General features: G+C 45.9%; 1 protein-coding gene across 2 annotated transcripts in view; it reads right to left on the bottom strand.

Annotated features, from left to right (window-relative positions):
• The window catches only part of ASPM (assembly factor for spindle microtubules), a 33,086-nt gene extending 15,580 nt beyond the window's left edge, over window positions 1–17,506 (bottom strand). Inside the window, exons 1-17 of one of the 2 annotated variants that reach the window (XM_066379890.1) lie at window positions 17,129–17,506; window positions 14,880–15,023; window positions 13,306–14,722; window positions 11,282–11,386; window positions 10,758–10,904; window positions 9,486–9,731; window positions 9,143–9,210; window positions 7,326–7,467; window positions 6,990–7,120; window positions 6,402–6,577; window positions 4,898–5,043; window positions 4,733–4,818; window positions 4,152–4,370; window positions 2,972–3,179; window positions 2,742–2,887; window positions 2,506–2,634; window positions 88–282 (exon numbers count right to left, since the gene is read on the bottom strand). In XM_066379890.1, the coding sequence (XP_066235987.1) occupies window positions 88–282; window positions 2,506–2,634; window positions 2,742–2,887; window positions 2,972–3,179; window positions 4,152–4,370; window positions 4,733–4,818; window positions 4,898–5,043; window positions 6,402–6,577; window positions 6,990–7,120; window positions 7,326–7,467; window positions 9,143–9,210; window positions 9,486–9,731; window positions 10,758–10,904; window positions 11,282–11,386; window positions 13,306–14,722; window positions 14,880–15,023; window positions 17,129–17,386 (3,963 nt within the window). In that variant the 5' untranslated portion in view covers window positions 17,387–17,506. The remainder of the gene's footprint in view (window positions 1–87; window positions 283–2,505; window positions 2,635–2,741; window positions 2,888–2,971; window positions 3,180–4,151; window positions 4,371–4,732; window positions 4,819–4,897; window positions 5,044–6,401; window positions 6,578–6,989; window positions 7,121–7,325; window positions 7,468–9,142; window positions 9,211–9,485; window positions 9,732–10,757; window positions 10,905–11,281; window positions 11,387–13,305; window positions 14,723–14,879; window positions 15,024–17,128) is intronic. The other variant, XM_066379891.1, reaches the window with a different exon arrangement.
• Between the last annotated feature and the right edge of the window lie 2,628 nt (window positions 17,507–20,134).

Genomic DNA, 20,134 nt, shown 5'->3' with positions numbered 1-20,134 from the left:
CAATAATTTAAAAGTTTATCATATTTCATTTTCTTCCTTAAAAAGTCATTAAAATCTTTTCAACTCAAAAATTCCAAGACGCTCTACCTGAATAACCAGTGCTGACTTATTCTGAACTTTCTCCAGCCTCTCCTTCTTGACCATCAGTAACTTCTTCTGTTGTAGGAGGCGGCGCCACTGCTTCTGAATGAGAACCGCGGCCTGGGCCTCCTTTTCCCGTCTTCGCTCCCTCAGGAAATTGATTACAGCTGACTGGATGATTCTTGCAGCTTTGTCTCTCTCCTAGAAACAAAAAATCAAATAAAACAGTCACTTGAGACCCTAAATTATTTGTAAGGATCTCATCTGTTAAATATTAATCAAATTGATCCTGGAAATAAAAGACCCTGGGACTTGTTGGAAATGCTCACAGTTGGAGAATGGGCACCTCTGGGCAGGACAGAACAACTGATAGGTGGATGTGCAAATGTCTTTACATGACAGGACCAAATCTCCTAGGAAATGTTGGAAGACGGGGAGAAAATAAGGAAGACAGATCCTAAAATGAACAAGATGCTCTATAGCGTAAGGTCACATTGCTTTGTTACAATTTGAACAAAGGAACTCACAAAAAGGGAGAAGTAAATCACCCCATTAACACAGAATACATTGGCTGTAAGCTCCATGGGTGCGAGAGAACGAAGTATCTGGTGTGAGACAGAGAATTGGGGCCGCCCACAGCGTCTGTGGCAGAGAGGTGCCAGCTGCCCTGCGGGCACCGGAGTCTGTGCCTGCATCTTTGTCCCTTACGAACAATGAACCATGATGCATATTAATACTTAGCAGGCATCGGGCACCATTCTACACACCTCACAAGTGAGTCATCTAGTCCGATAACAACCCTAAGGACAGAGGGACAGGCACTACTCTGACAATGAGGAAACCGAGGCAGAGCAGTCTAGCGGATGGTCAGTCCCCTGGTAGGATGGCCGGAATGGGAAGTAGGCAGCCTGGCTTCAGAGTTCATGCTTTTACTCACTTAGCTGCCCCCTCCAAGGCTGGACGGATCACTTCAGTGCCCTGAACTGGAAACTAGGATATGACTTACTCCCTCTGGGGGAAGCGACAGCACAATGCATGTCTGACAGCCCCTCACATTGCCATGCGGGACAGAGACTTGCTATAGAGTCTAATTATTACTTAACCATAACCAGTAGGTATCTACATAGTCAACCACGAAAGGGATCAAGCTGCTGCTCTGACAAAGGAAAAAGGTTACTCACGAACTAAAGCAATACAAAGACATGGTGAGGGTCACATGGAGGACTGCTCCACGGCGTGAGAAAAGCCTGGACAATCCTACAGTTAGGCTGAGGAATTAGGCCCACCAGGAGTGTAGTATTCTACCCACTGCGGACTACCAGTGTTGCATGGAAAAATCCTGCTCAGGATACAAACATTGATGTTAACAGGAAGAGGGAGAGGCTGCCTAGGGAGACAAAACCTCCTGAATCTTCTCCCTCCTCTTTTGTTGATCAGAAGCAGAAACTTTCTGCAAGAACCAAGGTAACAGGATTATAGGGGAGGGAGATCAGGTGATAAGGGGAAAGAATAACTAATGTATTTCTTACTGACGTGGAGAAAAGGCTACTTCAGCCAGTACATTCTTTTTCTTTTGTTAATTAACAAGCACGTAGCTGTTTTGCATGGATGCTGAGAACTTATAATAAATGTGCTGATGATCAAAATGGAAGTGCAATATTGGGTGGAACATACATATGAGTTATCTGATAAGATTTATTAAGCATGGACACTTATTTTATTTGGTTTGGTTTCTCCAAACCAATATAGCTTTGTTAGTGGAAGGAGCGGGGAGTTAAAAAAAAAGGATGAAAATAGTTTTTCCAACTTGATCAAGGGGGCCATTTCTTAAATTGTTAAAAATGACATTTTTTCAAAACTCAGGAAAACATCTGTTTCATGGTAACACAACCTCAGTACTACGGGGGTCACAAAGCCTATTCCTAGGTCCTTAACATTCTGAGCAATGAAACGAGGGAAACCAAGACGCTACTTGACAATAATGAACAGTGAGGGAAAAGGTGGTTTCCTGGCAGCCGGAACGAGCAGGATCAGACACTACGCCCAGGCCGGGAGCACCAGCTGAGGCTGAGGCCCCACAGCACAGCCTGACACTGAATGGAGAACTCCTGGTCCCTGGAGGCGAGTAGGAGCCCGGGAGAATGGAGGGAGGAGCATCCCGGTTCATTTTCCCCCAATCTGCACAGTGGACAAGGTGCCCGACAGCAGGCGAGGTGGAAGGGTGACACAGCGTGGGAAGGTGAGTCAGGTGAAGGGAACGGCAGGGACTAGGCAGAAACAGCCATCTCCAAACTGAAGCACACACGGTTATCACGATCTCCTCAGTAACTTCAAACATCAGTTAACTGTAAAAACCGCATCGAGAACATCTCGAGTGGCACCTCAAGAGCAAAAGCCTGCGTTGCGTTCTGACTGTTGGGGTACCTGGTGCCGTCTCTGCTCTGCCCGCAGCCTGTGCTGCCTCCACGCCATCTGTATGAGTCGAGCAGCGTGGGTCTCTCTCCGGAGATCGAGGAGCCTCGCGCAGAGGAACGACAGGAAGGTGACAACCACCTGCGAGAAAATGGCAGGATGAAGGCAAGCAGGATATGGCATTCAGCTCTCGTCTTCCGGGACGTTTCCTTGTCGGCCCCCAAAGCAGGCACCCTTCCTTTCTGTACCTTCTCGTCTGGAATCGTGTTCGACATGTCCCCGTGATGGATCATGGCCGGAATCCCGCCAAGGTCCCTCACAGCAGACCTCACCAGCTGAAAGTTCTGCCTCTCGTTCTCCAGCAGCTCAGTGTGCGGGGCCGCGGGGCCTCCTACTGAGAAAGGAACAGAGGTTAGATTGCGCTGGCCAAAACTGATGTGGCAAAGTCTGAGGCGTCAGCCAAGCGAGAGGGCCTGACCAGGGTCCGGTGCTTTCAGAGACACATCCAGACGGCTGTCATCGGATTCTGACGATGAGTTTAAGACCACTGACCCCGTCAGTGCACACTCCACGGTCTGAGTCGTCCGTTGCCGGATGGCGTCCAAGGGCATATAGCAGGGGTGGTAGTGGTGGATCAGATAGCACAGCACACGGCCATCTGAGAAGGACACTGTGAAGTTCTCCACCTGGACGGAAAGGCCAGAAACGGAAATGACAGTACTCGGCAAGTAACACAGATACTGTGGTTCTGTCATCCATAGTTCCTTCTAATAGCTAAGAAAACCACATAATTACTACTATCACCTAGTATAGTACAACAATCATACCCAAATTCTCAATTATAAATTATTAACTCTTCTAAAAATAGAATTTGATTATACTATTGAGCTGGGTTGGATCATGTCTAGGGGGGATTCTGAATACAAGTGGTAGATTTGTAAAAAAAGGAGAGACATAGAGACAGGCACCCAGAAAATGTCTGAGAGGATAGGGCAGAGGTTGGAATACTATGTCTACAAGCCCAGGACAGCCAGCAACACCAGAAATTCAGAGACGGGTATGGGATGGACTCCTTCCCAGAGCCTTCAATGGCCTCTAGTTCTTAATAAGAACAGAGATCATGCACTTATTTGACAATTTTCCTAACAACTGCTCAAGGTGTAACAGTCTCCATATTTGGTCATACACACTGTACCACGTACTGTATCCATGTGGCCGGGACAGCTCATTTTCCTGTACTTACACTCGCAGGTGAATTTCAGAGAGAAATCCACATCAATCTGACAAGTGATAACTCAGCTTAGATTCCTTGCCTTCTCCTCACCCTGCCCAGTGGGGAGGGTCGCTGCTGCCTCTTTCTGGTGGCAGGTGTACTTGCATTCACCTTTAATATGAGGTGCGATCCTTTGCTGCCCATTCTATGCAAGGGTCTCCTATTAATGCCCCCAACTAAGGCATTTTTTTCTTAGTGATATGTAAAATCATGATTTATATGACGGGTGACATGGTATATGACAATGCCTTCACTCATTGGAGGAAAAGCCTGCTTAATCCATATAAACTAAATTACTTAAGAAATCTAGGACTCGTGCAGGAAGTGCACAGGACTTGAACCAGGTTGGTCCGAAGACCCAGGGCGGACCACAGACGGAGCTGACCCTCTGGCTGTAGAAGGCGCACACGGCGCGTGCCCACTCCAGCAGCAGTGGCACACTCCCGTCGGGCCGCCCGCAGGACCCAAGTGGCCCGGGCTCCTCCTTCCTCCGGAGCGGGGCTGCCAGGCCCAGGGGCGCGCATGTCGCTTTCTTCTTCCTCCACATGCATTTTAAAAAGTCGATTTCTTCTTTTAACTGATCTAAATCAAGAGCAATATCCACCTGAAACACAGAGAAATAGCTTTGTCCTTTCAAAGGATAATGCAACTTTTGATACATTACTTTTATTCCGGAGAAGTTCAAGTCTTCTATTTTTTCAGGGCAAACACGCCGACGTGGAATGGTGGACAGGGCAATGGCTTAATTCAGGGATTTCAGACCACACAGCCTCGGTTCCAGCCTCAACCCCTTCCTGCCCGGGATGTGACCTTGCCCTCCAGTGTCTCACCTGCAGGAAGGGACAGCACTCACCCCAAAGGGGCGGGGGTGCTGTGAAGAGCACCCCAGTTCCTGAGACAGAATAACATTTAGGAGTCACAGTCATTATGGACATAAAAAGCGCAGAGTGTATCAACGTGCTGTACCTGGAAGGCCAACGCTATTTTCCAGAGCAGAGCGAGCGTCTTCTCTCTATGCCTGTCCACGATGTCCTTGGATAGGATGGCACCTCCTGCAAAAGACAAGACAGCCCTAAGTACAGAGTCGGTGCACAGGAACTCCCGTTGGGAAGAAATAGTTTCACTGTTTACCGTGCTCATCAGTTAACGGAACTCCTCTCGACTTAAGGACCTCGAGAACAATGTCGACATTGTGCATCTTCTGAAGACGACTTATCGCTGGGATTCTGAGTTTCTTTGAGAGGTCCCAGTTCCGTGTGAGAAGTTCCATGGTTCGCCTAATACACAGTACAGGAATTTTCCAATGAGATTGTTATTTAGAAACATACAAAAAATAAACTTCACTGAAATATAGTTATCACCTACATAAGTCCCCCCAGTTGAAAGAGTTCTGGTTAGAAAGACTCTAAAGCACTCTGCCAAAACTCGATTGCCCCCCAGTCAGCCAGCAGCCTTTCCCCTTGAAGCCAAGGGCGGAGGTGAGTGGACAAATGTGACAGGAAACGACACAAGAGCACACGTAAGCAAAACAGGGCTTCACAGGGCACTGAGGAGAACAGAAGTCTGTTGTGTACAATGGAGTCGCTTCACTACTGAAGGGTCCTGACCAGCCACAGAGCATAAGCATCCTTAGTAATCCTGCAACCAAAGTCTTTCATTGTGAAAAATGGCAGCGGACACAGTACCAGTCACTGCTCCTCATGTAAAGTGGGAGAAGCCTAAAAAAGTGAATTCCTATAGGCCGTAAAATAGAGGGGGCAACCTGGACTCATGAAATAATCATATGAAACATACAGAAGCATAATATGGGACACGTTTTCAATAAATGCTGTAACCTATATAAAAATGGCTCAAGAGAAAGTTACAGTAAAATTCAAAGACTATTACCTTGTTGTGAGAATACATAATCAGAAAAGAACATGTACAGAAATTCACCATAGAAGGAAGCATGTGACGTACATGTTGTTTTTAAAAAAGTGGAGATTCATAAAAATCTAGGGGTCCCTTGCTCACAAATGTCAAACATAACACACAGGAAAGTTTCCTAGAAATAAGAGGAGTGCCTCCAACCCAGAAACCCTGGAGCCAACGGGGCCCACACTGAAGCTGCTTCCCCTCCAATTCCCACGCGGGAACTGCACGCCCACTGTGCACATACCCAAGCCCACTCTGGGACTGCCGGGCAGGTCCCGAGGAAGCGCCCTGTGATAGGACCTCAGACGCCACGAGCCACACCCCAGTTCTGCTATGTAAAGCTTGGGCAGGCTACTGTCGCTTTGTACCTCTCCTGTCCCCGTGTGGGAATGAGGCTGATACACTCGCTGGCCTTCAGCGCTGCCGTGCCCACAGAACCACTGCGGACACGCATGTTCCCTGTCTGAAAGTATAGTTAGTTCCCTGCTCTGGGCGCTGCAGTCCCACGCGGGCAGGGAAACACTGCGGGTGGGGGACAGGCACCTGGGCCTCAAAGTGACCCCCTCTTCCCAAACACATCACAGACACTCCAGCTGTTTAACCCTGATTCATCTCATTATATGAAAAAGCAAGATAGACTGTGTAAACACAAAAAAAGTCTTCCAGGAAACTTTAGTCCCAGTCTATTTCCGAGTACAGCGATTCTAGGTCTTATACTTACACCAGGCGCACCCCGCACTGCAGGTCCACCGCCAGGTTCGTAACAGCAAAATCAAACTCATCCAGGGGTGTCTGGACGTGGGTGACGGGTAACCCCAACAAGCTAAGGTGGCGGGAAAGGTCACCTTCACCACTTAGAAAGTCTCGTGAAAAAGCCAGAAGGACTTCTTTACTAGTCTACAAGAAACCAGTCACATGTATTACATGCCAATAGTATGATTTTGTTTACAAAGAAAGTATCCTTGTAATCATTCTGTACATGTAAACCCTTTAAAAGTTTGCTCATAATTTAAAATATACTCTAAAACTTAGCATTGGTTTGCTAATACACTAAGTCAGGAAAGACATTTCCCCACAGATCGATTCCTCAGAGGTGCAGTCTGTTCACTCTCAGTCAAAGAACAGGTTGTCATGCTGGCCCTGTCCACCTGCAAGGGGAGGGCTGGACACACAGGGTGAGCCTTCTCCTCCTCCCCAGAGCACTGTCCCTTGAGAAATCAACTTTCTCTAAGGAACAAAGACATGACAAAAGCAAGAAAAAGCCTTATATGTGTGATAGACAGCATCAGACACAAAGTGAAAGCTATACCTTGAATTCAGAGTCTATACAGAATAGACAAGGATCGTGATCAATGAGTCTGGAGACTTTGGCATAATCAAGGAAGCAGACCAACAGCAGTAACTTTTTCAATGTAAACTTGGACAGAGCTTCTTCATGACCTTAAAGAAAGTGCAATAAAAGTATAGCAAGTCAACCTGTGACAGTTTTCCCTTAAAATGTGGTGGTGGTCGGAGGGAGGGCCGTAGAAAGAGGACTCTATTCACACTGGTGTTCCCCCCAGCAGGTAAATTCACATGGAGACAGGGAGAATGAGAAGCCGTTGGCACACTCCAGAGGGAGGCTGAGCGTGGCAGAACTACTCACCATCTCTATACAGGTGAGGGACAGAGGGGTGCCTATACTCGGCGGCGATGTCAGGGTTCCAGAGTAACCGGTTCAGAATAAACACGGCCATCCCTGTGACATCGCTGTTGTCCTCCAAGGTGATGAGCTCTCCGTAAACTGTCTGGAAGGAAGTTGAAGCTCATGTCAGGGCTAGGTTGTCTGTGAGATGCAGAGGGAGGTGACGGGAAGGCACATGGCGCTCCTCTAAGGGCCGGCAACATCCTACCTCCTAAACAGCAGGGAAGGGACCCAGACACCTGCTAATAACATCTGCAAACTGTGTGTGCATATTCTGTGCACTTTTAGTGGGTGTGATACACAATGTCACAATGAAAAAGAAGTTCAGGACTAAGGTAAATTCTTTAACATCTCCTGACAAGCAATACTTGTGTTTTAATATTGTCCTTAAAGAATTCTCAAATGTAGGCATCTTATTCAAATTTAATTATACTGTAACTGTCACACTAAGTACATCATGAAGATAAAACAGAATCCTAAATATTCTAAATTTTCTATCAGGTAAGTTAAAAACCATCTTTAAATCATCTTAGGTAATAATTTGAGAAGTATAAATCGGTTTATACTAATTTAAAGGTACAATTAGTTTCATACCATTATTGTTAGTGTGATTTTTAAAGCAATTAGAAAAAAGCCAAAAACATATTATGGTCTATAAGCTTATGTGGACAAAATGTAAGGATGAAAACACAGAAAAGTATTAATATTTGCTGACTTACTTTTTTTTGGCCTTTGAAGCTTTCTTAAAACCTTCAAAGATCGCGCCCACTAACAGCGCTAAGGTGTGGTGGTGCGGTAGAACGTTTGGTTCAGTTACTCGTCCCTCCTTCCCTTCCTGCCAAGGGTTCCACAGCCCACCACCAGGCCTGTGTGTCCCTGTGGGAGGTAACACATCCCTGCCTTATGTGAGTAGGCCGGCAGGACAGGGGTGAAGTGGCACGCTCTCCACCTGCACCCTGTGTTAAAAGGCACTGCGAGTCTGTCTAGCTCTGCTTTCCACGTCTGCCGCGGAAAGCTAAGTCCCCGATAGGGACCCTATGTAGCTGAGGTTCCAGAATGGTGTGACAGGTGAAGTACAGCCGGCTGGTATATGATTTTCTCATTAACCTTTCACTGAAGAAATAAGAAACTGAACTGAATTTAAATTCAATTAAAGTTAAAAATCTTAGCAAGGACACTGTCAAGTCATGTGACATCAGTGTTCTTATCATTTGTTCTTTCTCAGACTCAGTTTCCTGATGAATAAAAGCCAGATTATTATAAAGATTCCTTTCAGTTCCAAAGACTGTTGTATTCCAAAACCTGCAATATTTCCTAAAAATATTAAAGTGTACCAGAAAGTGGATATTTTTAATAAAAGCATATTTTTTTAACTGGCATTCAAATAGTCACACTACAGCTAAGCTCCTGCTTAGTGGGTGGAAATAGTAACACTCCCCTCAGTGGGTTTCATAAACATTCAAATTAGAAAATGCATTTCAAACGGTCTAATTTTGTCATTTGTAAACAATCAAAAAGGAGCATACTAGTTATTATATCTAGTACTCAATTATATATATAAGAAACTAAAAGTTACTATAAAATTAAATGGCAATATTATATATCGGCGTGGTCTACTAATCTAAGGAGTATTTACTAAAGGACCTTTAATTTTAAACTGAAAGATCTATTAAGCTAACCAGATGACTTTGTAAGTGAAACCACATGTTTATTAAGAGGTCTACTGCCAGTACAGACTGTAAGGAGGCGGCTTCTCTCAAGCGCTGAAGGCTCCTCACCTCCAGACCGATGCGCAGCCACAGCGGGTTGTACGACAGCAGCCAGGTCAGCACCTTCTGCCGCTCTCCTGAAACACAGGAGAAGTCAGGAAGGCCCGCCCACAACAAATACAGTTCAGGGAGGGAAATGGGGGGGCACGGAGTGGAGAGGGGCTGATCTCTTATATAAATAAGTTCATTTAAATAAATTAAATTACACTTCCACTCAAACATACGTGGCGATGCTTAAACTCGTGAGAAACTGGAGGCAGCAAAGCCAAATCATGGATATATTTATCTGAGAAATACAAAAATCTCTGCATTTAAAAAAAAATTAATCTGAAGATTTCTATACTCTTCTTACCCACGTCTTTCCAGAGGTGCCGGTCTTTTCGAACAATTAAGCGCCTGGCTTCGATTTCAACCTCCAGCTTTTTGATAGCCTTCACCATCTTTTCAGAAGTGAACAAGCGACAGGCCGCACAGCGCAGTCGGTTCAGCCTGCAGCGGGCTGTGTAAGCTCGGAGGGACGCCTCGTCTTTTGTGGGAGCCCTGGAGACACTCGGTTTATGCTGACTCTCCACTCCCAGAAGAACAGTAGCAGCGTTCACTGGGTAAAACCAAAACAAAACACAAAAAGAATGGCTCTCTCTAAACATCTATACAGATCCTTAAATCTGGCAAGAAACGCAATTCAAGATGGCTGAACAGAATCTACCCCTGGCCCTTCCACGCCCGCTCTCTTATCCGTCTCAAGATAAGGGTGTCCCTGTTCACCGGTTCATGCAGTGCCTTAGGCCCATCTACCACTGCAACCTGGTGATTCTCCCTGCGAAAGGGACCCTGAGTCCAGCCACCTCACACAGCCTCCACCAAAACCACCCAATTCAAGCATTCTTATCCGTCCCTGCTCTGTGAACAGAGTGGAGCAGGCGCCCTGCACACAGCCACACGGAGGTCTCCGAGACAGCCTCTGTGATGGCCTCCCAAAGGACGTGTTTCTCCTGAGCTGAAGTGGTCCTTGCACTTCCACAGAGAGCGGCACAGTCTAGTTCCACTGTCTATCAGGAAAAAAACCCTCCACACTCGGAAGGGCAGCAAGTTGCCATCTGGTCCTGCACGAGTCGTCTCCTCTCCATGGTACACTGAGATGCTGAAAACACCCCCCCAACAGCCAGGTTTCAGAGTGCCCGTGACTCTAAGCGCGTGCCTGCCAAGGTCTAAACTACCGTGCTTCATAGAAAAGGAAAACAAAAAGGTGAAGAAAACACGCCTAAATGTGGAGGCCACATAGGATTGTTAATTCATCCTCCAGGACATTAGCTTTATGTGTAGATAACTCTGAACAGGATTTCTCAGCAGCCCATTTCGCTGTAACTCCGGTGGAATTGGCATTAAAATAATTCACCTGGAAACCACATCGGCTGATGCGTAAGAATGAGAAGAAGAAAACAAAGTTCTGTATGTTCAGTCCAGAATTCTCTAAAAATTCTCACCGACACAATCCCTAGCATTTATGTCAATAAATTAGTGAGCCATAACAAAATATGTACAATTTAAAAAGAAAAAATTCACATTAAACCCCTGCCGTCCAAACAAGGGTATCATTCAGTTTACCCACAAATGCGGCGTTTACCTTTAGAGACATCTGTTTTCACAGTGAAGTCGTCAGGAGTTAGTATGAAATTCAGCCACCAAGTGAAACCCTGTTGCTGCTTTTCCTTCCAGCGTTCATCATAAAACATGTTTTTTGCAGCAAATGGCATTGGGTGTCTAGGAATGTCTAAGGACACAATCAGGTCATCGCATAAGAAAATTTCCTTCACATTATTATACAATATATAGCAAATGGCCATTCTGACTAGCAAAGGCACCCCTAGGGCACTGACTCCATTTCCTCTACCAGGCTGGGCATTTGGCGTCTGCAATGCAAGGCAAGTGAACAGGGAGGCTAAGGCAGCAGCGCCTGCTCACTTAGAAATCCTCAAGTCACAGTGAGCCTGTCCATGCGTCTGAGAACACACCCTACTGCTATCTGAATACATACTTGAACAATTCTTCAAGGCCTTTTGTTCAACCAAACTTTCAACCCATTTCCATCTGCAATACAATTACTGCTTCATTTAATGCCAGTTTTTCATGACTGTTAATGACACTTACCTGTTTTTAATGGTCTAATGAAGGTCAGGTTAGTCTGTGCCACCGGAACAATGCGTTTTGTCCTTTTGTTTATTTTAGAATTAGGAGTTTTGTATGCTAAAGCATCTAAAATAAATTATAAAGCAGAATAAGAGCATTAAAAAATAAAATAAATTCCCCAAATGAACCGTTTTAGAGTTCTCCACAATCATGTCCACTTAGCAAATGCAAAGCACCAGCCATGACACTGATTGGGTGGGTCCCTAAAACCCACACTCCGAATATTCTAGGGAACAGAATGGACAGAAGAATGAAAGGTGTCAGGACCAGAGGCAGAGCCAAAGGAAGCCATCAGAGTGGCCACATTAGCAAAGACGAGAACTTACCTTAAAACAGAAGCTATAGACAAATGAGTTATTTTAATAGGACAACCAACAGGACTTCATAAGAAAGGAGGAGTGGGAGGCTCTGGAGGTTTCGGGAGAAAAGAAGGGAACGTGGAGAGTCTATGGCAAAGTGATAAAGTCAATAAACCAGGAAAACAGAGGTGAGCTGAAAAGAGTCAATATTTACTTGAGGTCGGAGGTCATGAAGTTCAAGACCAAACAGCAAGGTTCAGGCATAAAGTAGGCACAGCTGGACTGGGATTGGAATTTTCTAGACTAGCACAATGAGGTAAGAGAGGTGAGGTAAGTGTCACCATGACTTATGGAATCCAAGCTGAACGAGTTAGAGAAGGGACATGTTGGGCATCCGGCTGTGGCCATAGTGGTGGATTAAAGGATTTCAGGCGTTATAAGGGCAGGACCATGTTGGAGCTGGGTTTCCAGAGACAATGCTGACACCAGAGAGATGGTGACTGAGATGGGGACACTTACATGAGACCTTGGAACACAAAGGCCAGGATATGGGAAGGGTCTTCTACCAAGTTTTTAAATCGGAAGGAACAATGACGGTATGAGTTTAGAGAAGTTATCATGAGCCAGATGGGAAACCTTGAGAGCCATGTTTCACTGTAACAAAGAGAATATGGGTGAAGCATGAAAAAGGACTGTCCAATTGTTTGGGTGGTCTTTGCTTTCTTTTCTTTGTTTTTAAGGAAGGAAGGAAATTCAGTGTTCTGGAAGAAGACAGGAGAGCAGTCCACCACCCTCCCGGAAGCCGCAGGATGGAAAAACAGGAGAGAAAACAGACACCCCTCCAGAGCGGTGCAGGTAAAGCAGTAGAGTAGTGGTCCAGGGGGAGGCACGTTCCTGCAAAGTAAAGTGAGGACTGTCTGGGAAAGGCATGCACAAATGAAGGATGGTGAATCCAGAGGACGCAGGTGTAAGGAGCTAGAGATACGGAAAATGGTTCAAAGGGGGATCTGTCCAAAGAGAAAGGAGACATAAACACAGATGTGTGTGATATTTCCTAGGAGTCCTGGGACTCTTAGGTTACCTGTTAAATAACTAGTGTGGATGTTTTCGGCCTGGGCCATGACTGTCATCAAAGGTATTCTGGGTGGAAATGGTGCACTGGGATTAGTCTTGACTGGTTTTGAGGTGGACAGTGGAGGTCGGGCTGTGAGTAAAGGGAAGAGTGACGTTTCCCCCAAAACAATGCCCATCTTCACTCTCAAGTAACAGCTGAGGCAGACTGTGTCACTGGGAGCACAGGGTATGCAAAGACCTCTCCTGCATTCCCTGGGATGGTATTAGGGGGCCAGGCACCTGGGCCTTCCAATATGGGCTTGTTTAAGGTGAGAGCAAGTAAAAAACTCAGGGCTGGGGGGTGTCAAAACCTCACTAATCCAGATAAGCACTTGAATGCAATCATTTTTAAAAATCAAAAACCATAGCAAATAAAACAATAAAAACTTAAATAAGAGCAAGATCACGATTTCAGAACTCAGCCCCATACTACACGGGACCAATCCTCCACTAAGCAGACGGACAACTGAAGAATATATATTAATTCAAGCTTATCAAGGGCAAATTTATGAAACCAAAAGAAACAGAAAATAGGCCCTAAGTACCCTTCATGGAAGTTTTCAGACAACTCACCAGTTCTCTTCTTCAAGTCGAGTTTCTCTCTGTTGCCCATGTTTTTGGAGACCGGTGGCTTTACTCCCTTTTTTGTTTTTTTAGCAGTTGTTTTCAACTCCGCAGGAGAGAAATGGATTCTTTTGATTTCCTGTACTTCGAAATGTTCTGTAACTGCAGTCACGTTTGCATCTTCCCTGTGCCCCTCACTCTTTCTTTTATGAGCCATGGAAGAGTTTGAGAAAGGACTTACTACTCTTTTGTAGCCCTTAGATTTACTTTCTACTGGGTCTATCACTGGAAGAAAGGAATGAAGAGCATCTTTCTCTTCTGCGTCATCTGTTCCTTTTTCGCCTTTACTTACAACACTGCAGAGATGCCGTCTTGCCTTTGGCTTGCTGGTCTCAGTTTGGTTCTCTCTGGTGGTGGTAGGCTTCAGTTTAGTAACAGTAGTGGAAAGTATCGGGCGTCTCTTAAGCAGTGTATTGTGGCTGTTACCAGAAATATCCTGAACTGCCAAAAATTTAGGCTGGTTTTGTTTTGTAAAACTGCAACCATTTGGTTTCATTTCCAAAGCTTTGGGTTCTTCAAAAATAGCTTTGGGAGAGCTGGCACCCCGATGTTCAGGTGATAATGGTGATAATTTACATGTGTGTCGAGATATAGATATATGTGTCATATTATCTTTTACAAATTGACTTGGGGATAGAATTGGATTCATTAACTTTGATTCTAGCTCCTGATTTAGTCCATAATTATCTTTTATGAAAGTATCTGGACTTAAAATCGTCTGATAAGTTTCACATACAGTTTGCGATTCCAAATGCACAGGCCTTAAGTTATCCGTCAGAAACGTGTCTGATGAAACACACATCAATGAATCCAGTTCATTATTAGCTGCCTGGCTATTCTTTACAAAGGAACCTGAACGTAGAAAATTCCCTTGACTCTGTGTAATGTTCAAAGTTGAAGAACAGTCTGGGGTAAAAATAAGTTTGCTATCCTCTTCAATTAGGCCATTAACACTATTTTCAGAGTTAAAGGAAGTTTCAGTTATGACTTCCTCATAAAAATCTTGGGAAATGCTGGAACATTCTAATTTCCACAGTTCCCCACGTTCAGGTGGATGAAGAGATGTGTAGGTTGTGGACCGAGGCACACAAAGTGGCAGGCAAGACTCCCCAAGGCACTCTTTGGAGGTGGGGCTAATTGGTGAAATGGGCATTTTATTCTCTTTGGGAATTAAAGAATTATTCTCTGTTGGGGAACAGCTTTCATTCCTGCCCAAATTTTCACAAGCTTGTAGTGGGCTCCTAACTCTGTCTCCTTTTTGGGGAACGCTAAACGTTTTATTAACCTTTTGAACGTTTGAAATCCTCTTCTTACAACTTGAAGAGTTTGAAACTTTCTTCTTTTTAATGGTATCCCAAAGACTATTCTGCAGAAATAAGCAAGACATACAAATTGATGACTATTGCATATTGTCTTTAATAAGAAATTTTATGTATGCTACTCGCTTCAAAAGCATTACCAAAATAATTTTTCCATATTATTATTTTCTTAGAGTACATCACAGAATGATTAAAACTTATTACCTTTTTCTTTTGGGGCTCTTCTGCATTCCCTAGTAATATGACTTCATGTTTCAGAATGCCATTTACAAGAAATGTCACAATCTCTCTTACTCGACCTTCTTTTACTGGTGTCCAGTTAACAGAAATAACAATTTTTTCCTTAGGCTGTAATCAAAAGAACATTTGTAAATTATTAGAACAGTAGATGATGCATAATAAAACATCATATACAACTTAGACTAGTGTAAGATTAATAATTGCTAGTCACCAGCTCTCTACACCATAACATTTCAGTCAAATATACTTTCCTAACCAATCTCATTTTATTATAAGGAAGCTACTGGTAATAACAACGTTCATCACAAAATAAAACTGTAATACAATCTTAATTGTAAATAAAACAATAGACCAGTCTTCAAATCATTTTTAGTTATCAGTAGTTTTTAAAAAATTTTAGTCACATATTTCTACTTTTTTAGAATATGAATAGTACTTCTAATTCAAATATAGAATAATTTTCATTATGAACGCTTTCATCAAAAAAATATGGAGCATGACCAGGCAGTGGCACAGTGGATAGAGCATCAGACTGGGACGCAGAGGACCCAGGTTCGAAACCCTGAGGTTGCCAGCTTGAGAGCGGGCTCATCTGGTTTAAGCACAGCTCAGAAGCTTGAACCCAAAGGGACACTCGGTCTGCTGAAGCCCCCTCCCCATTGAAGCACATATGAGAAAGCAATCCATGAATAACTAAGGTGCCGCAAAGAAGAATTGATGCTTCTCATCTCCCTTCCTGTCTGTCTGTTCCCATCTGTCCCTCTCTCTGTCTCTGTTATACACACACACACACACACACACACACACACACACACACACAAATATGGAAAGAATCAACTAAATTACCTTTCCCTACAAACTTCTGTAACCACATCATCGTGATTACCGATACACTTATGTTCCATGCACAGTCTCAGGTGTCTTCTAGAACACCTGTAATCCTCACATGCCTAGAAAGCAGTGTTGTGATCCTAACATTTTACAGATGAGGAAACCAAAAGCCAGAAAACTTTAAGCCTTTCTGCTTTAAGTACTTAAGGCAACTGTTGGTAACCAGAACCCAGGCAGTCTCGCTCTGGAGGTCAGCCTTTAACATCTAAAACCCTGACAGGACAAAACAAACTCTGAGTCTGGTTTTCCATGGGGGGGGGGGGGGGGGGGGCAAGTTTGGTTTAAAGCAGAAACTATGAAACATTAGAAACAGCTGTTTTTAAAAAATAAGAACAGTGAACTCTTACTACAAAACAGTAAATTTGAAAACAAACAAAAAAACAACAAAATATAACCCTTTCGTTTCACATAACAAAAAGGGATGATTATGTAGGTAGGAAAGCATCAAACTTGCCCTAGAAAGAAACAGAAAGGAGAGGCAGGTGTCCCGTCTCCGGAACCACTGTCCACACTCAAGGCAGATGACCAAAGCATTCAGACACACTAGTAAGACTTTCAGCTTTGCCTTCACACTTTCACAGGTTCTTCCAATGCAAAAAGCCCCAGCAGTCAAGAGAAGAACTGACATTCTCTGGTTTGGGTGGCAAAAGATGGGAAACACTGCTTTAGCTAACGTCATGCAGAAAACCCACCGCGGGAATTCTCGAAAACAACACTGAAACAATGAAATGTGATGCGTTCACCTGAACACGACACTCGGGCAGCAATACTGAATACAGCGCCGCACGTGCTCCGGCGGCATCTTTCCGGCAGACGTTCCGCCCACACAAAGCTCCTCATTTCACCAGCATTAGCAGCGACCCCGACTCTGGGTGGGGCCGGTTTCCCCGACACTCACGCAGACAAAAAAAGGCATATAGATATGCCTGCAAGCAAACAATCAAAAGATGCTCTAACCAGGGTACTCTTCCGGACATTACTAAAAAAAAACAGACAGGCAAAGAGACATACAAGGGTGTGTATTCAAAGCGCCGTCTGTTCCCTAACAGATGCAGGATCCCGAATCCTGAAGTCCAGGACAAACGCTTCTCTGTTTACTAGTATGCTAGGAGGCTTGCACCGAGGGATGCTCTGCGCACGCGCACTAGCGAGTGGTACCCACCCCGTCCTCTCCGGGAGTGGTGGGACCCGACCATCCCGTTTGGGCGGCAGGACCTGGCTGCATTCTCCAAGGTCCCCCGCGTCCTAAGTCCCTCTCCGGGGCTGCACTACACCCGCCGCCCGCCGGCGGGGACGGTGCCCCGCGGCCCCCGCACACCCACCTGCAGCTCGAAGGCACGCGGCGAGACGCGGAAGCCGGCGGCGGACCCGCGGGGCACCGTCACGGCGGCGGGCTCGGCGTTGGGGTTGAGCAGGGCCAGCGGAAGCGTGCGCGCGGCGCCCAGGCGCACGTCTCCGAAGCACAGAAACGGCTTGGCGCAGAAGTGGCTGAGCGTCAGCACCGGCGGGGAACCGGGCGGCCCGGCCCGCGGCCTCTGCTCCCCGTAGCTCACGTCCCAGCAGCCTCGCTGCGTCGCCATGGCAGCCCGGGACCCACAGCCGCCGGTCGCTTCGCGGCGAAGGCACCTCCTGTTCTTTTCCAGTCAGCGGCACCTCAGGAAAAAAAGGGAACGGTCCCAGCAAACTCTCCCACAAACAAACTCGCCTGGGTCGACACAGGTGTGGCTTCAGTCTCAGTTTAAACTTCCCTCCTCCACCAATGGGTACGCGCGGAACCGCCCATGTCCTCAACGAACCAATCAGCGATCAGAGGTTTCTTCCCCAAGGGCCAATAGGTGAGCAGCAGGGCCGGGCCAATGAGACGGCAGAGCTTCATTTAAATGATTGCCCCGCCACCTGTGGCTCCCTGCCCAGGAGGCCAAAAACCCAGGCGTGGGATTTGCGACACCCTGAAAACAGTGGCTCAGAATTGAACTGCGCCTTTTGCTTTTGTAAAGAGTTTGTATTTCCATGGTAAAAGTGGCCGTCCTTGGGTTGCCAGAGACCTTTAAAAATAATAGCTTTAGCCCTGGCCGGTTGGCTCAGCGGTAGAGCGTCGGCCTAGCGTGCGGAGGACCCGGGTTCGATTCCCGGCCAGGGCACACAGGAGAAGCGCCCATTTGCTTCTCCACCCCTCCGCCGCACTTTCCTCCCTGTCTCTCTCATCCCCTCCCGCAGCCAAGGCTCCATTGGAGCAAAGATGGCCCGGGCGCTGGGGATGGCTCTGTGGCCTCTGCCCCAGGCGCTAGAGTGGCTCTGGTCGCAATATGGCGACGCCCAGGATGGGCAGAGCATCGCCCCCTGGTGGGCAGAGCGTCGCCCCATGGTGGACGTGCCGGGTGGATCCCGGTCGGGCGCATGCGGGAGTCTGTCTGACTGTCTCTCCCCGTTTCCTGCTTCAGAAAAATGAAAAAAAATAATAATAAAAAAATAATAGCTTTAGCCATCTGCCCCTCCAATGTATCCCGCACACAGTTCCAGTCATTAGCTTTCTTTTCGTGGTTTCTCGGGCCGAGTGGGCGAAAATCACAGCAATTGAATGTGTAGTTTGTGTGACCGTGCCTATTTCAGTGAATGATCATACAGGGGGCCTGTTAGTTTGCATGCTGGTTCTTTTTTATTAAATTTGTTAGGTTGACATTGGTTAATAAAATTATACAAGTTTCAAGTGTACAATCCTATGATACATTTTCTGTACGCTACATTTTATGTTTGCTTGCTTCTTAACTAGGGATCCTAGGAGCAAAATGAGATGAAACCCAAGTGTTGGGCAGATAAAATATCAATATATTATGCTCACTTTGTTAAAGATGGCACCGCCCAAGTAGAAACCCGTCGCCCCAGGTGATAATATTAGTTGCCCTTCTTGTTTGGGATGGGCATGATTGTATTAATATGTGTTGGGGGAGGGCTTCTGCGCCAAAAGGTTTAAAAAGGAAGAGTGATTACGTTCTAGGAGGAGCCCATGCTGTAGGAGAGCAGAGAAACGCCAAGTGAAAGAGAGGAGAAGCAGACAAGATGGCAGAGTACTGAAGGAGAAGCCAGTTTGTGCAGAGAGAAGGAGATGGGGAACAGAGGTGAATAAGGCTGGTGAGCTAGAAACCTTTGATTCTAGGAAACTCAGATAAGTCAGTGGCTTTGGGAGCCCTGAATGGAAAGGGAAGTGTTTTCTCACTGTGTGTATTTCTTGCCTGCCAGGTGCAAGCTAGGATTAAAGCTAATGGCCCACCAGTTCTTGGCTCCATTGTTTCATTACCGTCTGTCCAAATCTAATGCGAACCTGCACGGGCCAGGCGGCTGTAATGGTGGCTGTGGCTACTGGCTTTACACCAAGATTCTCAAGAATTCACAACTGATGGTGGGGACAGGCAATCCCTGGACAAGTAACGCCTTGGGTTTCTTGTTGGTTGTTTTGTTTTGTTTTGTTTTTGTATTTTTCTGAAGTTGGAAACGGGGAGGCAGTCAGACAGACTCCTGCATGCGCCGGACTGGGATCCACCTGGCACGCCCACCAGGGGGCGATGCTCTGCCCATCTGGAGCGTAGCTCTGTTGCAACCAGAGCCATTCTAGTGCCTGCGGCAGAGGCCACAGAGCCATCCTCAGCGCCTGGGCCAACTTTGCTCCAATGGAGCCCTAGCTGCGGGAGTGGAAGAGAGAGACAGAGAGGAAGGAGAGAGTGAGGGGTGGAGAAGCAAATGGGCGCTTCTCCTGTGTGCCCTGGCCGGAAATCAAACCCGGGACTTCCGCATGCCAGGCCAACGCTCTACCACTGAGCCAACAGGCCAGGGTGTTTTTTAAATTGTAGGTGTCTAACAATATCACTATATGCCATGGATGGTTTTAAGCCCTGGACCTGTGTATCTCAACCCTGTGAGAATAGAGCCCATCACTTGTATTGTAGAGACAAGCAATAGGGCCAGCAAGAGGCAAAGCCAGGACATGTCCACAGGAAGGTTGGTTTGAATCTTGCTCTTCCTCTACACCACACTACCTCTAGAGACAGTAGGAAACTTAACAAATATGTATGGATATTGGTAAGGGTGAACAAAAGATGTAGGGAAAATGTCCCTGAGTGGATAAACCATGATGAAGGGGAGACAGGAAATTACGTTCACTGATACGACTGATACAGGCTGAAGTCGAACCCTGTTCTCTTCATATTTAAACGAAACTGTCATAGAGGTTTTTAAATCTGTTAAGACTGATGTACAATGAGAACGCTACCACATAGTTTATTCTAAAGCAAAGATGTTAGTATGAGTTATAACTTTCAAAAACAATTTCTATT

Source organism: Saccopteryx leptura, chromosome 1 (assembly GCF_036850995.1).
Source record: "Saccopteryx leptura isolate mSacLep1 chromosome 1, mSacLep1_pri_phased_curated, whole genome shotgun sequence".
Lineage (NCBI taxonomy): Eukaryota > Metazoa > Chordata > Mammalia > Chiroptera > Emballonuridae > Saccopteryx > Saccopteryx leptura.
The sequence above is the reverse complement of the archived record's forward strand: the minus strand, read 5'-3'. Positions and strand labels throughout refer to the sequence as shown.